This window comes from Pan paniscus, chromosome 11, assembly GCF_029289425.2.
Source record: "Pan paniscus chromosome 11, NHGRI_mPanPan1-v2.0_pri, whole genome shotgun sequence".
Lineage (NCBI taxonomy): Eukaryota > Metazoa > Chordata > Mammalia > Primates > Hominidae > Pan > Pan paniscus.
Genome location: NC_073260.2, coordinates 34020076 through 34037780, shown reverse-complemented (window position 1 = coordinate 34037780; position 17705 = coordinate 34020076). Strand labels below are relative to the sequence as shown.

General features: G+C 35.6%; 1 protein-coding gene across 6 annotated transcripts in view; it reads left to right on the top strand.

Moving 5' to 3' along the window:
- The window catches only part of SLC44A1 (solute carrier family 44 member 1), a 194355-nt gene that overhangs the window by 103166 nt on the left and 73484 nt on the right, over positions 1–17705 (top strand). For all 6 annotated transcript variants that reach the window (XR_010109015.1, XM_034967914.4, XM_055117767.3 and 3 more), the window contains exons 5-11: positions 447–540; positions 7857–8026; positions 9989–10078; positions 12836–12975; positions 14482–14668; positions 16229–16394; positions 17157–17313. Coding sequence is in view for 5 of the 6 variants with exons in the window: in XM_034967914.4 (XP_034823805.2) it covers positions 447–540; positions 7857–8026; positions 9989–10078; positions 12836–12975; positions 14482–14668; positions 16229–16394; positions 17157–17313 (1004 nt within the window). In the remaining variant the exon portion in view is untranslated. The remainder of the gene's footprint in view (positions 1–446; positions 541–7856; positions 8027–9988; positions 10079–12835; positions 12976–14481; positions 14669–16228; positions 16395–17156; positions 17314–17705) is intronic.

Below are 17705 nucleotides of genomic sequence, written 5' to 3'. Positions count from 1 at the left end.
GTAGTGAAAGAGATGTGGTGTTTAATCCCAGTTCTACTCCTACTAGCTCTGTGTTCTTAGGCAAGTTATTTACCTTATCTCTTAGCCTCTATTTCCTTTTCTTTAAAGTAGGCTTAATAATACCTGCCTTACAGAATTATAGTAAATTGTATAATACATAAATGTCATCTTGCAGAGAACCTGACACTCAATAAAGGTGGTTCTAGTATTTATTGTTATTACCTTTAATATTAATTAAAATTTGTGCATGAATTACATTAATAGTAATTTTAGAGAAGAATCAGTTTTAAATGATTGAGGACTTATAATATGGATCAAATCAGATTTTTATGAATTCTATAATGTTTGGAAAGTTGCATATGTTGAATAATACAAAATTAAAATGAATAATAAGAGAATTTTTTCAGACTGTTCTGCCACCTAACATATAATTTTTCTTTCAACAGGTTCAGCCCTATGTAGCTACAACCTAAAGCCTTCTGAATACACTACATCTCCAAAATCTTCTGTTCTCTGCCCCAAACTACCAGTTCCAGCGAGGTAAATTTTATTGCAAAGTTGTTAACTTGTGACTGTTGTTTTTGTAGGTAAATTTTAAACAATATATGTTATTCTGAGAAAATAGTCATTTGATACCTGTTGGCCAGGTCCAATACTTTTATAAAAAAAATTTTAAAGTAGCAATAGAAATGACATTATATATTTAATATTTAAAAACAACACATAGGCAACCAACTTTTCTTGTTCTGACATATTTAAAATTTCTTTTAGGGGCTTTTTTTGTTTTTATTTTCATGCCATAATTTTTAAGTGCACAAAACCACTGAACTGCTGTAAAATCTGCAACAATCTTAGAAACCAAGTCTCACAATCTCCAAAGAGTTTTTTTGATTTATCCTAGTAATATTTACTGGGATTGTTTTAAATTTATTTTGTAAATTTAGGAAGTCTGCCAGTGATTATTCCCCATAGTTTCTTTCAGGTTATATTTTTTAGGTAACATTCTCTGTATTAGGTTGTTTGCTATATCTTATCCAAGGTCTTCTTCAACAAACATTTATTATTAAGTACCTACTGTGCATAATGGATACAAAGATGAAACAAGAAATGTTCTTTGGAAGGACCTCAAAGTAGTGATAAGTAAAGCAACATTTAAAATTATAAATAGATTTTTTGAAAGGAAATGAATTATCAAGCATTGTAAAATATATGCTCAGAATTAGGTAGGTATACGTATCTGTATATGTGTGTATGTATATTTGTGCACACACACACCCCCACATACTTTGGAGTGTTGGTCAGATCACAACCTTAGTGTATATTGCCAACTGTGTGTAACATGAGTCAACTTCTCCAGGAAAATGTACTTGAGGCCACTTTAATTGTATCTCAATATATTATAGGAAGCTGTTGTATAAAAAATTTTGAGACTCATGTCTACTTTCTTTTGGATTACTTATGGGTGTAACTTGGGTTTTATTAACTTGAATTTGAAATTTTCTGTTGAAAGTAGAAAAAAGATATATCAGTTAAATATATTTTCAGCTCATTAATCTTGTCAAGTTGCTATTGAAAAATCAAAATTTAAAGCCTGTAGACATAAAACTAAAGGGACTATTTTAAAAGATAGTAAGAGAGACTTACAAATTATGGCCTTAAACCAACAGCTACGGAGATTACATTCATATAAATTGAGAATATTAGGGAGGCTGTGGCAGTAAAGAAAAGGGGATCCTTTGAATAGTCTTAGGAGAAAATTTATCCATATAAAAATTAGAAAAGCTCTATACCCTTATCTATCCAACTGGTAAAGTCTGTTTTAAATATATTCTTTGAATATAGAATCATGCTCTCAAGATTAAAACATATTATGACAGTATAGCCAGAAAGCCTGGGTGTGAGAGGGAGGTCTCTGCTCCTGTGTAATAGGGGCAGGATGTCAGGTGGGGGCAGCTCAGCTCATCCTGCACATCCTTCCCCGCCTCTGACCTCTGATGCCACTATGTTGAGGACTGCCTGTTCCTGGTTACTTTGGGTTTTCCAGTTTTTGGTACACACATGCATCTCACAATGTCCTAGGGGTATTCACTGGAAGACAAAGAATAGTATTAGGGGAGAAGATTTTAGAGATGGACAGAAATGGCTTCTAACAAGGTCATCATCTGATATCTCACTAATCTAAAATGCAGTGCTGAACCTATACCATCTGAAAACTGACGGCATGCTGTGTTTATGCTGTGTTTAAAGATCCTTATGTTTTACTTATTTTAGTGCATCACAGTCTAAGTATGTTATCACTTTTGTCTGAACTAAGCCAGTTGGAAAGTAAAAGAGAAGAACATTTGATAGAAAGAAGGCAAATCTTGTAAATACCAGAGCTATATAGTATTAGATAAACAAACTGAAAGGATCTGAGAATAAGAATAAATTTGTTTTAATAAAAAGACTTGAGGCATCACCCCATTCCACCCATCATTGTATTAGATACCAAGTCTCCAAAGATGAGTAAGACCTAGTCTCTGTCTTTAAACTCATAGTCTAGTAGGGACTATGTTTTTGGTGACTTTTTTTTAATGGCAAAAGACCAGCACCAGGCAAAACTATGAGGCAGGCAAGTACCCCTCAGCATCCTTCACATCTCTTTTGGTGTCCTTCTAGGAGCATACTACTGGGACGGAAGGACCTGAACTTTGAGATAAGTCTGGGGTGAATTCCATATAATTGCTTTCTGTTTGTCACCTTGAGCAAGTCTCTTAACCTCTCTGTAAACCAAGTTTCCTCATGTGTGAAGTGGGAATAGTCATACTCCCCTCAAGGATTTGTAAGAATTAAACAAGATAATATACATTAAACATCTATGTGCTTGGCACTTGACTTAGGAGGTATTTCTTTAAACTTCTAGAACCTCTTCCTTTGGCCCATCTTTCTTGGGTATCCAGGGGCCTTCTACAGCTAAAAGCAGCACCTGTTTTAGAGAAAAGCAATTGTAAACTAATTTTCAATGAAGCATTAGTGACACATAATAACCAGATGATTACCATTCCTAAAAGCTTTTGAATTTTAAAAACAAATGCCTAGAAAGAGTTGTATTTTATCCAAATTCATAACTCTCTGTTGGTGAAATGCCAACCATGGTGGCAATATGGGGAATAGCTAGCCAGTATACTTACAGTGCTTTTAGAAATAGCCAGAGAGAACAGCAATAGTAGAAACAGATTACATAAATTCAGTTTATTCATCATGTATTTGGGCACCTCTGGCTGCCAGAAAGGTTACTAGGTGCTGGGGAATTAATGATACAATAATGTAGAGATGACAAATTAATAGCCAAAGGCCAGATGCAGTGGCTTATGCCTGTAATCCCAGCACTTTGGGAGGCCAAGGCAGGTGGATTGCTCGAGGCCAGGAGTTTGAGACCAGCCTGGCCAACATGGTGGAACCTCGTCTCTACCAAAAACACAAAAATTAGCTGGGCATGGTGGTGCATGCCTGTAATCCCAGCTACTCAGAAGGCTGAGACATGAGAATCACTTGAACCTGGGAGGTGGAATTGTAGTGAGCCAAGATTGTGCCACTGCACTCCAGCCTGGGCAACAGAGCAAGACCCTGTCTCAAAAAAAGAAAGAAAGAAATTAATAACCAAGAAAAAAATGTTATCTGTTCATATTTTTCAATGGAGGATTCAAGGATAAATTAACATTTACAAATCATCTACTACATGCCAGCTATCCCACAGTATCTCTCATATATATTATCTCATTTAACCTTCACAAAAATCTGTCAAGATATTGCCCCCAATTTGTAGATGAGGAAAAAGAAGATGAGAGAGGTTAAGTTATCTAAAGCCACACCACTAATTGTTGCAAATTGGAATTTGAATCCAGGATGTTGTAGTCTATACCACAGTGAGTGTTCAACAACAACAAAGAGTATAGGAGTGAAAGAAGGCCGGGCACAGTGGCTCATGCCTGTAATCCTAACACTTTGGGAGACCAAAGTGGGAGGATCGCTTGAGTCTGGAAGTTCAAAACCAGCCTGAGCAACATAGCAAGACCCTCTCTCTCTATAAAACATAAATAAATGAATAATAAAAATGTTTTTAAAAGGGTGAAAGAAGAGAAAAAAGAAACACCACTCCATGTTTAGACTCGTAATTCCTGCCTTTACTGTACTATAGAGATATTGCCAGGATACTTTATTGTTATACTTACTTAAATAAAACTTTGGCTAGAAATCATGTGTAATTGTTTGTTTATAACCTGAGGTTCTAAAGTAATTATATGAGATGCAGACCCCTGCCTTCTTGTGAAGGCAAATGGGCAAGTGGTATTAGGCACTGTTTGTCATCATACTTTAGGGAGCTTATTAACTGTGATGATCTGAACTTAAAGGCAAATGGACAGTATGTTTGCCAAGGTAAGATATAATTTTCATATGAGGGACTAATGTAAAAATTTTTAAAAGACTCATTATAAGTTCATTTTGTTCTTGTTGACTGCTTCAGCAAGTAAAACAGCATCACTTCCTAATGTGACTACATCAACTTATTAAAGATTCAATATTTGGTGGAAGGTAGAAAAACTTACTGTATATAGAATACTTTATGCTTGTCCTTTTAATTAAGAAGCACAAAATGTGTCATTTAGGTAAGATACTAAAGTAGAAACGATCTCGTAATACTAGCTCCTCAAAAGTATTATTTTCTCAGAGGTATATGAAATCGGTGAATTCACCTCCACCTAAATTCATTAAATCACATGGGATTTAAACGCTAAAATATAAAACAAACCATTTCAATGACACGATTATTACTTAATTTTTTTTGATAAGAAAACAGTTGAAATATCAAAACCCTGTGGCTGGCAGAGTTGTTTTTGTTTGGGGAAAAGTTGAGAAAAAGAATGACAAATAAGGAAATCTAGTTTGTTTAGATTTCAAACAAGGGAATCTAGTGCTTTTTACTTTAAAGCTAAGTATTTCATCTTATTTTTGAATAATGTGCCTATATATTATTTCTTCTTATGTTTGCCTTCTATTTTTGTTATTCATTACCACTAGGAACAGATTTTGACTATCAGCTAGACAATGTAGTTAATCAGCATGTGCTAATTTTATACCTTTAAATTTAGAGTATCAGGTTGTTGTTTTTTTTTAACTGACATAGATTGAATTTTGGTGCAAAGGACTGTTGTTATTTTGCTCCAGTTCTTTGAAGAATACTTATGAAAGTACTCTTTCCAATTGGCCAACTGTTAATAAACAGTGTAAAAATGTTTGAAAGGTTAAGTTCAGGGCAGATATTACCCAGCATTTCCTCCTAAATAAAAATGAAGGATTTTCATTTTGAGAGTTCTGGTCATTCTCTTTTAAAATCATCTATTCTCATCCTAAATTTGAAAAGAAAAAAAACACTGAACATATTGGGCATCCTGTTCCTATATAATTTTGTATCATCGATTTATGGGTGCCCTCTTGGATGGTGATGATGATGATCTGAAGAGACTTACAGAGTGCTTACTCCTACTCTTTCAGCTAACTAATGGAGAAAGTAAGAGAGAGAGATGGAGTTACAGGCAGGGTGCAAGGTTAGAAGAATTGGGGCTTTTGTAGTTGCCTAGCAGGAAAAAGAAAACAGGAAGGCAGGGCCGAGAAAAATAGTGGGTACTGAAAACAAGAAAAAGACATCAGTATCCTTAAGTGAATATATTTTATGTTCAAGGTTGGAGGCAAGTGAGTTAAACAGAGACTAAATCACACATGATAGGGTAATAAATAAAGAGGATGGAGTTATAGATAATCATGAAACAGAGAGGATTTTAGTTTTGAAGGATAGAGAACCAGGCTTTATTTTTAAAATATGGTTAGAAGAGTCCTTAGGCAGAGATATTAACTTGCAGAGATGGCATCCAGACAACATCAGAAAAGAGGCTTCATCATGACAAAGTTGTCAGTTTAAAGGTTTCTGTCACACATCAGCTTCTATTGACTTAGAAATCTACAGTTAATCCTTTTTGATTCTCATAATATTTTTAACTAAATCTACTTCACTTAAAGGTATTCTATAATTTAATATCATTTTGCATCATTAGTGAAGCACTTTTTGGTTAAAAAACAATGATTTGAATACCTGTAATTCAAGCATTTCTTAGAATGCTGTGGCTTCCTGTGCTTTCTGATACAATATCAAACCTTTGGCATTAACTTTCACTAATACCATTTTGGAGGTTGACAGAAATACACAGGGATGCAAGAGGCAATTTTAAAACACAAATATTCATGTCATATTGTTATGTCATCATTTTTTGATATATTTGCTAAAGCAAGACTAAGGCAAGGCTAGATCTTTAAAATTATATTATTTTAACGTTCCACCAAATATGACAGCATGAAAGATGTTACTTTTTCTTACCATCAATGGTGCTCATTTACTAACATTTAAGGGAAACTAATACATAGTGTGCTTATATTCTTATTTGAAAAGAAGCATTTTTTGAGGAAGGAAACAAGGATAGTGTTTTGCTTCAGGTCATACAAAGTTGCTTTGCTGAGATTAGAAACCTTGTAGTGCCCAACCATGTAATTTTATCCGCTCATTGGACCAAAATATAGTGCCAACCAAGACTGAGGAACACATTTGTATCATTCCAGTTAAAAATGTAGTTGTAGCTGGGACTTAAAGTTCTGTGAACATATTTTCATGGATACCATTTAAAAAAAGTTGTAAGAACAATTCTGGAAATGTGGGATTCACGTTAACGATGGCTAAATTTTAACATAATGCACATATAAGTGTGTATTTATGCATGGACATACGTATGGCTCTCATAGAATCCGAGTAAATCACAACCAAAGGCATATTCGTAGTTCTTTGCTTAAAATCTCTTATTGATTAGTGTATACTGTCCTCTCAGAAGTTGAACCATGTTGTAACAAAACAGATTAATGTCACAGTTTACACATAGCTCTAGTCTTTCACAAGTAAAAGTTTCAGTCCATATAAGCCTAATATAAATGACTAAGTAATTGGTTATTTTACATCTTTTTAGACACAGATAATCTTAGATTAATAGTAACTGATAAAAAGAAAATAGCCCAGAATTCTGTGATCCTAACAAGTCCAGTATTTTTCACTTGTTAATTATTTTCTGTTCTCATGATTATGTGTAATCTTTTATGCAGAGATATCACATTAGATATACTTTTCCCCTTATATTATTACATTATAAGCATTTCCATATATTAGTACTCATGGTTACTGTTTTAAATAGCTGCCTATTACGCTGTTTGTTGATGTCTCAGCATGACTTTGTTTATATGAGAGGTATTAAGCTTATGCTGTAAACACCTTTATTAATCTGAGATTTTGTATGCTGTTTTGTTAGAGGAAACATTCTATTAATGGTGGCACATTTCAAGTAAAAGCATGTGCTTTTTATTTTTAAATCGCTTATGGCAAAAATTCATTTTCAGTTCAATAAAGTATGTGTTTGTAAGCTTTGTCATCTGCCCCTTGACTGGTAGATGTGCAGGCTAAGGAGTTCTAAGTGTTTGGTTTTGCTTTTGGTAGTTGTGTGTGTATGTGTGTGTGTGTGTGCGTTTCTTTTCAGAAGGGGAGGGTAATGTCTTCTGTTGGAACATGCACTCCACCCTCTTTGATAAGGCTTGTGGTAAGATTTGCATCACTACCCATGACAGTCATCCTCATAGCATTAAGCACACAGCTCTTAGCTCCCATAATGATGTGTGGAGGGTGGAGTGTATTGCAGCCATATTCACCTTTCATTTGTGTGTTTGATGTGGCATTTATATTAAGTAGGAGTAATTTTTTTTCTGATTTTTTTTTCTTGTGTCACCAGTGCACCTATTCCATTCTTCCATCGCTGTGCTCCTGTGAACATTTCCTGCTATGCCAAGTTTGCAGAGGCCCTGATCACCTTTGTCAGTGACAATAGTGTCTTACACAGGCTGATTAGTGGAGTAATGACCAGCAAAGAAATTATATTGGGACTTTGCTTGTTATCACTAGGTAATTGTTTTTCTCATTATTAGCTATTGCATAGTATTGCAGAAGAAGACTGTTTTGTCTTTTAGCCAAAATATGAATACAACTGGGGATACTTGTAAAATGTTTAACTTCCCATAGCCAAAATCATTGTTTCAGATTATATATAGTTAAGAATATGTACATATAAGTATGTATATATATCTGAAACTCATTCCCTTCTTTTTTTCTTTCATTGGAGAAAACTAGTGTTTTCCCAAACGTTGTTTACTAAGTCTATAGCTACTTTAATATGAGAGCAGGAGGCTTCTTTTAATGAATCAACAACCCTCTGTTTTTAGTTATGATTCCTAAAAGGTGTATTTACTTATACAGGAGGCGACATATTCTCTTATATATTCCCATCTAAGAACATAGATTTCTGATAGATTACTTTGGAAGTATGTAATTTTTTTTTCATTGCTACAGTGCATAGTATCAGTGTATTGCTGGAAAAATTAGGAAATCTCCACCTATTAGCCACTGAGTTTTCTAGTCAATAAATAGATAATAAATCAAACAAAAATGTTATTTTCAAGATTAAAACTCCCTATATTATTCTAGAACTATATGTACCTTATCAGAATGTATAGGCCTTCTTAGTTGGGAGAAGTAAACTATGGTAGGAACCAACAGCTATTTCATTATATAAGTAAACTTAGTATTTATGCCTGTTAACAATTATAGCCATTGAGAAGATACAAGCTGTATTTCCGTCTTTCCTGTCATTAGAGAGTATTTTCTTTTTGCTTAGGTAGTACTTGACTCAATTGAAATAATGCTGTCCATATGAAAATCTATTTCTGTGATATTTGAAAGGCTCCCATCTGTTTTTGGTTCCTGTACATTTATTGCAAAAGTGAGTACCTTAATAATGTTACCTAGACACAAATCCCAACCATTTATTTGGCTTTGCAAGTGGCCCAAAGAAACTTAACTGTTAGTCTAGCTTTATATCAAAATTATTTGGTTTTTGAAATAGTTAAAACTTTAACCAAAAACTAAAGATCCAATTAAAAAATAGTGCCAATAATGCTACGCCATCAGAATTCTATTTTTTATTAGAATGATTCTCTTTTGAGGCTTAAGAGTGTAATATAAACTTTAAAAATATTTGTTCATTTGTTTGTGGAATGGGCCTTTAGATAATTAAGAAATTTATAAATTATTATTTCAGAAACATATTTCCCATGCAAGGGTTAAATCTTTCCTTTCTTCTTTAAGATTTTTACTCAGGATTATAGCACATCGGATTTAGCTTGGGGCAGGTAGAAGAACTGGCTGTATAACTCAAACAGCTTTGCTCCTTTTTGAGGAAGGTCTCCTCACCTGGGACCCCTGACCTCAGTTGAGAAATTAGACAGAGGAAATTCGGCCATAGTAGGCTTCAGGATGTTATTCCACAGAGTCGGACCATCCTTTGGAGTTCTAGAGGAGAAACAGCCAGAAAAGGATAAGATGGCATTTAGCTTCTTGACTGACTGTCAGAGAAGTTAGTTGCTCCTGAAATACATAGATTACTCAATAAAGCGTAGCTCCTAATTTAACTGATCTCTGTCTATGTGTAGTAATTTTTCTTGTCACCAACATGACATGTCATTCTCTACACTTTGTGTGCTGGCATGTATGTTTGCATGTCTGATGTCTTCCCCGTGGTGAATCCACAACAGTCTTGTGCTGTTTTTGAGTCACCATGTGCATTTGCATGTATTTTTTTCTGTAGTTTATAAACCCACGGTTAGGTGACTTTGGTTTTGAGTGATGCTATTTAAGTGGTACAGGTAGCAGAGTCAAATACAACAGCAGCTAGTTTCCTTCCTTATCTAAATTGTGGTCAATAGCAACAGATTATTTCCCTGGGGAAAAAAGCAACCATTTAAAGCGTTTTTATTTATATTTACCTGCATTTTCAAATAATATTCTATATGTTCTCTATCTTCCCTGCAGTTCTATCCATGATTTTGATGGTGATAATCAGGTATATATCAAGAGTACTTGTGTGGATCTTAACGATTCTGGTCATACTCGGTTCACTTGGTAAGCTATTTATTTCTTTGTTTTCTACCTCAGCCTCTTAACTACTTTGGTAGAAAATAGAAATATAAAGAAGAAAATAAATTATATTTTCACAAGCTATATCTTCAAGGAAGACTGTTAATTTTTGCCTTAAAATTTCTTATAATTATATTTGCCCCTCCCCTCATTTCATCACTGTTGGCATTTGAAGTTGAGACCTTTTTTCTATGCATATGTATATAAACATACGCAGTTAAATTTTACCAGCTGAATATGAAACCTTTTAGTAATGGAATTTGTTCTCATTACATTTATCATCTTCACTGGTATGTTTGGTCTTACTGTTCTCATCTGTTCTGTCTTTCTTGAAATTCATTCTTTCTTGTTTTCTCTCTTTGCTACACGAACTATGTTTTCTTTGGTTATCTTCACCCTTGTTTTGATGGTATACGTTACATTTTCACTTCCACAGTTGTTTTCAGAAAATATTCTTTAGACTACTGTGATTATTAAAGTCAGAAATAAGATGATATATGTTGAGTTCTTCCCTGCCTCCCTTAAATTTAACATAAACTTTCCTTCCTTTCATCCCCTACTCTCTTCTGCTCCCTCCCACTTTTCGCCCTTGTTAAATAGTCTGAGCTTTTGTACTCGGGTTATAATTAAAGTTAAAATATTGCTTTCACCTGCTGTATCTTTTTAAAACTCTTGTTTATCTTTGCCTTAAAAACTTTTATAATTATATTTACATTTACGTTTTCCTGGACTAGTTTTAGTAGGAACTACTGGTCCTTCTTCCATAAAGTAGTACAGAACTGCTAGTAAGGAAAACTAAATCAGTTATTTGGAAATAAATTTGAAGAAGTCTTCCTGAATGTAAAGGAAAATTACCAAAAAAGTAAACTGTTAAGTTAGAAGATGACAGCAGAAGAATAAACAATGACCTTAGGAGAAAAAAACCAATGGAACAGAAACAATAATCAAATACAGAAATAAAAAATTTCAGAATTGAAAAAGATTCCCCCAAAAGATCATAGGCAAATTTAATTAAGATTCAGAATTAGACAAAACTTTAAAACTCTAGATATGAATAGTGTTATAATGATTAAATTAGATCACATCTATAAAGGACTTAGCACAGTTCCGAATACAAATTTAAATTTTAATAATAAATACTGTCTACCATGGCTATTGTGAACAGCTTCCTCCTTGACATCATTATTTCAATTTCATTCTATTTTTTTAACTTCAGCTTTTCTCCTATAATTCATTTCTGTATGTAGGAAACATATTTTCTTCCATTTTCTGAATATATTAAACATTTTTCCAGACAATTTTCTTGTGCCTGCAAGACTTCAAAATGGAAACATTCCCTTGCTCTAAAATGTTTTTCACCAATTTCTGGTAGTTTTGATTTGTTTCCTTCTCTTCAACAGATGGAAAATTTGTACTTGGTATTTGCCAACAAATAGGTAATGGAATTTGCCTTTGACCTCATTAACTCTTGAGTGCAGATGTTGATGTACATCGACTTTGCTTCAGTTTTTTATATCCCAGACATTTATCATATCAGCCACACACACGCATGTCTCTACTCTGAATCATCCATTTTTTCACTGTGATCTACAAGGCCTTACAGTGTGGTCTGGTCCGCAGCTACCTCTCTGCCCACATCTCTACCACTTTCCGCATTGCTCATTGCAGTAGCCACAATGGTCTTCTTTCTCTCATACTAGGCATGGTTCTACCTCAGTCTCTTTGAACTTTGCCTGGGACAGTCTTTCCTTAGATAGTGTCATAGATTGCTCTCTGTCTTTGATACCGTTGCTCAGATATCATCTTACTAATACCAGTGAGGCCTTGCTTACCCATCTTATATAAAATTGCAAACCTTTCCCTACCCAGACACTCTATATCCTTCTTACCAGGAGATCATTTTTTCTTTAGACTTAATATACTGTATTTTTCCTTGTTTTCTTATTTTTTTGTTTCCCTATTATTATATAAGTTCCATGAGCAGCAAGAGTAAGAACTTGGCTTTGTTTACTGTTCTATCTCCAGCTAGAACAATAGGTGCTGTAGCATTCAAAATGCTGAATGGGTTGAAAGTAGGTATATAAGTCAGCTCTCATATGTGGAGGTAGGTTTGTCTCCCTCTTCAGTCTGGTTCTTTGAATCTCTCAACCGGTGTTGGAGATTTAAAAATGCTCATCCCTGGCACCCACCACTATCAGAGATTTCCTCTTTGTTCCTCCCTTTGGTGGGAACTGTTCTTTTGATTTGCATTTATTCATTGTACAAATACTTAATCAACTGCATTACTGTGTCAGTGCAAGTCACAGAGGTATCTGTGATGAGTACAACAGAGAAGATCCTTGCCCTCTTTAAGCTTCATTGATGTTTTCTGTGATGCTTATTTCCTTCCTCCAGCCTCCTCAGCTTAAATGCTGAGGCTCTTTCTTTGTGATCAATTCCTGTCAGGGGTGTATGTTTCTACTGGCTCGCTCTTAGCTTCATAGTCAATAATAAATACATTTGAAGGAAGCTTATTTGATACACTGAAGGATTTATAAATGCTTAATGTGGAGGATGATAATAGAGCAATGGACACTTTCTTTATGCTGGCAAAAAGTTATAGCTATATACTTCCCAGCCAAATGGATTGTCACTGCATTAGTCCCATGATGATCTGTAGGAAGGGTCAAGAAAATTGAGAATTTATGTTACACATTTTCTTATCCTAATTATTGCATTAACAATTGGGTCTTTTGTCTCCAGGAGGCACAGGTGTACTATGGTGGCTGTATGCAAAGCAAAGAAGGTCTCCCAAAGAAACTGTTACTCCTGAGCAGCTTCAGATAGCTGAAGACAATCTTCGGGCGCTCCTCATTTATGCCATTTCAGCTACAGTGTTCACAGTGAGTTTAGGCTTTGGCGTGTCTTTCGGTTTTGTGTTTTTGTTTGCAGGAGATCATTAATGGAGCAGAAACTCAAATCTAGCTTTTGCATTCCTAACCCTGATCTCCAGTAGATAATATCTCTGTGCCATAGTGTATGAAACACTAAAAAGTCTCTTGAAGGCTTCCCTCATGGATGAGTGCTATTTGATGAAACATTTTTTCTACCCTGTCTGCTTTTTGAGAGAGGATTTTCACCTAGAATATTTACATTACCATTTGCTTACAAGAACATATTTCTTATTGTCATAAGATAATTACTTTTTAAAAATGGTTCCCTTTACTGTAAAAAAGTATGTTAAAAAATATATCATTCCATTTACTTGTTCGCTAATTATCTTTCCATTTGTCTTTCAAACTTTTCATTTAACTTTATGGCGTTATTTCAAAAATATAGGTGTGGTCAGGTACAGTGGCTTATGCCTATAATGCAAGCACTTTGGGAGACTGAAGTGGGAGGATCACTTGAGCCCACGAGTTCTAGACCAACCTGGGCAAGATAGTGAGACCCTGTCTTCACAAAATATTAAAATCAGCTGAGCATGGTGGTGTGCATCTGTGGTCCCAGCTACTCGGGAGGCAGAGGTGGGAGGGTCACTTGAGCCATGATTGTGTCACTGCATTACAGCCTGGGCAACTGAGTGAGACCTTGTCTCCAAAATATATATGTGTGTTTGTGTGTGCGTGTGTGTGCGTGTGTGTGTGTGTGTGCGTGTGTGTGTGTGTGTGTGTGTGTGTGAGATTTGCTGCTTAGGTATTAAGCAATAAATTTACCAATTAACGTGTGGTTAAATAATTTATATGTATACCTTTGGTTCATCATCGTCTTCTCTCTGAAAAAAGAAAAAAAATCAGTCTACTTCTAAGAGCAATCCCAAGCTTTTTATTGAGCATCAGAAACAAAAAATAAAGCCATCATAAAACCATTGGTGCCAAAAGATATTTGTTAGTTATTGTTATACAGATATTACAACAAAATATGAATGAAATCTCATTTTAGGTACAATTTGCCGTGCCAGCTGCTGAAGATGGGATGTGGGGGTGGGAGGAGGCAAAGGGTGAATCTGACACAGATCCCACTTTTAAGGAGCTGTTGGTCTAATAAGGAAGATACAAATAAAAACCTCGTTTTTGTGGTGTATCTGTTTAAATAAATAAAGAGTCTCATCCTGACTGACAGTATGTTTTGATTCATAATGAGTGGCAAAGGGAAAAGGAAAAAAAATCTAGAATGTATTAATAAGTTGAGAAATCCTTTTATGTTTTGCTTTAAAGGTCACTTGGTAACCATAATATAAAATTGACAATAAATATTGCAAGAGAGATACTTACTGATAAAATATTATTGAAATTCAAAGAATGCTACCTCCAGGTTTGGGGCTGAAGGGTTATGTTAAAAATTTCTACTATTTTCGGTTTCTGTTTTCACTACTTATCATAATAACTGAAACCATTCTCTCCATACAGGTGGTCTTATTCCTGATAATGTTGGTTATGCGCAAACGTGTTGCTCTTACCATCGCCTTGTTCCACGTAGCTGGCAAGGTCTTCATTCACTTGCCACTGCTAGTCTTCCAACCCTTCTGGACTTTCTTTGCTCTTGTCTTGTTTTGGGTGTACTGGATCATGACACTTCTTTTTCTTGGCACTACCGGTAAGAAGATAAGCTTCTTTCTCTTAGTGACAAACGTGATTTGCATTCCAGTATTTTAGAACATCAGAGAGAGGTAATTCTTCAGACATTTGTTGATGAAGGTCCAATAGCCATCAGAACTTGTAGTGGTTATGGCTCCTCAACAACCTACTTCATATTCATCTTTTTTTTTTGAGACAGAGTCTTGCTCTGTCACCCAGGCTGGAGTGCAGTGGCACTCTCTTGGCTCACTGCAACCTCCGCCTCCCGGGTTCAAGTGATTCTTCTGCCTCAGCCTCCTGAGTAGCTGGGACTACAGGCACATGCCACCATGCCTGGCTAATTTTTGTATTTTTAGTAGAGACAGGGTTTCACCATATTGGCCAGGCTGGTCTCGAACTCCTGACCTCATGATCAGGTCAGGAGGCCTGCCTTGGCCTCCCAAAGTGTTGGGATTATAGGCGTGAACCACCGCACCTGGCCTTTTTTTTTTTTTTTTTTTTTGAGACAGAGTGTCTCTCTGTCACACAAACTGGAGTGCAGTGGTGTGATCTCAGCTCACTGCAACCTCAGCCTCCCAGGTTTAAGCGATTCTCCTGCCTCAGCCTCCCGAGCAGCTGGCACTACAGGTATGCACCACCATGCCTGGCTAATTTTTGTATCTTTAGTAGAGACAGGGTTTCTCCATGTTGCCCAGGCTGCTCTCCAACTCCTGGCCTCATGTGATCCATCCACCTCGGCCTCCCAAAGTGCTGGGATTACAGGCGTGAGCCAGCGTGCCCAGCCCATATTCATGATTTTTTAGAACATCCTAGCAATGTAAGTCTAGATCAGGGAAGGCCTGAAATTGCACTCTAATTTTGAAATGATCATGAATTTGAAGTAAGTTCCAATACTGACTCAGACATTTAGATTCATTCTAAGATGAACCAGTGAATGCAATGTCACTCAGGAGTTACCTCAAATCCCAGGTATAGCCAAGGATCTACTTACTTCCTTGGGATTTTCTGGTTTCGAAATGATCTGACCCTAGCTAGAGCTCCAAGTGATGATATAGTTCATAGTTAGACACTCAGACTTTCTTACAGCCGTACTGAATATCAAAGGTTAAGCTTAAATGGAACTAATTGTAAAGAGTATCATAAGGATAGTAAACTTTTATGTAACTATGTAACTTATCTGCCCATTCAGCACACACACTTAGCAACTGAATATAATAATAATTTCTGTACTTTGCTAAGAAATCTGTAATGATTGGATAAATAATAGGTCTTGAAAAAAACTGAAGTGTTTGAAAATTCATGCTTAAACTAAATAATTGATAATATAAGAAGAGTTTTATTAAATAGAACAACTTTTAAAAGCTTTATATGATGCCTTTGAGGACATCAAAATGCATAATAGTACAATTCTTAATTTCACAACTTTTCAAGTGATAGTTATTTTTGTCCCTTTATGAAATACCACACGGATCAGAAGGTTTGTGGCTTGGGGTAGGGACCTATTGCCTTCTACTTAACTGCCATATTTCTGGATTTGTACTTTATGTGCTTCTTCTTTCCTTCCTTGATATTTTCCTAGGCAGTCCTGTTCAGAATGAGCAAGGCTTTGTGGAGTTCAAAATTTCTGGGCCTCTGCAGTACATGTGGTGGTACCATGTGGTGGGCCTGATTTGGATCAGTGAATTTATTCTAGCATGTCAGCAGATGACAGTGGCAGGAGCTGTGGTAACATACTATTTTACTAGGTAAGAATTTGTTGTTATTAGAAAACTCAAGTTCATCTAAGGAATGGTGTCCGCAGGCTGGAGGGGAAGGGAATCAGACTGGGGCTGGCAGGAGTTTCATTTCTTTAACAAAAGAATTAGAAATGAATATGACAGAGTGTTATATATAGTTGATAATTCTGGGAGGTGGTCAAATGAGAGATTGTTGTTTTATTCCTTATACTTTTCTGCAGTTGTCTCATAAAATTTATTGCGATGTCACGAATTGTATTTAGCAGAAGAATAAATCTTATAGTGGTGCCATATGTACTTTTGCTTTATATAAAAGTCCATCAAAGGACAACAAGTCTTTTTAGTTCGTTTAGACTGGAACAAGTGTGAGTTCCCTTTGCTAACTTTAGAGCCAAATATGAAAGTTTAGGTCTCATAATTTTCTATTATAATTAGATGCCAAGTCTAAATTTAACATCTTTTTAAATTCTGTTTTCTGATAACCCCATTAAGTATTCACTAATAAAAGCTTTCAGAGCACAGTTTTATTTAACCTGAAGTATTAGAGCATCAGAACCCCACCAAACTACCATAGAGCAATGACATTAATTTTATATAGGATGTCTGTAGCATTTGTAATAGTTATATATCACTTGGCCATTTTGTCATAAAGCTAAAATAAGAATGATGAGCTGATTTTTTTTTTCACTGCATTGGACTGTAAACCATACCTGTGTTTCCATCCTGATCTAGGCTTTGTTTTAATTGTCTTTTTGGTCATTTTTTAAATAGGGATAAAAGGAATTTGCCATTTACACCTATTTTGGCATCAGTAAATCGCCTTATTCGTTACCACCTAGGTACGGTGGCAAAAGGGTCTTTCATTATCACATTAGTCAAAATTCCGCGAATGATCCTTATGTATATTCACAGTCAGCTCAAAGGAAAGGTAAGGGGAAAATGCATTTCTGTACTTTCTGTGGGCACATTCCAGACCTCAGTTCTGCATGTAGTAAAGCACCCAATAATGTTAAATACAAAGTTGTGTTTTCTTCAAAGTCTTTACAAGGCAAAATCCAGCCCTTCTCCCTTGTCTCCCACTCATGCACTCCATATGCTCTGGCAAAATTCATCCAGTCACTAGTAACTAGAAGTATCCTGTGCTGCTCTTCCTCTCTGTTGACTCAATACCTTCCTCCTTAGAACTTCTTCCCTATCCTTGACTGTGGGAATAACATGCACTTCAACATAGTTTAGCTCAAATTCTACCCCTTTGTAGAAACCTTTCCTGATTCCTCCCATCTCCCAAATAATGCTGTCTCTTTGTTCTCCACTCTCATA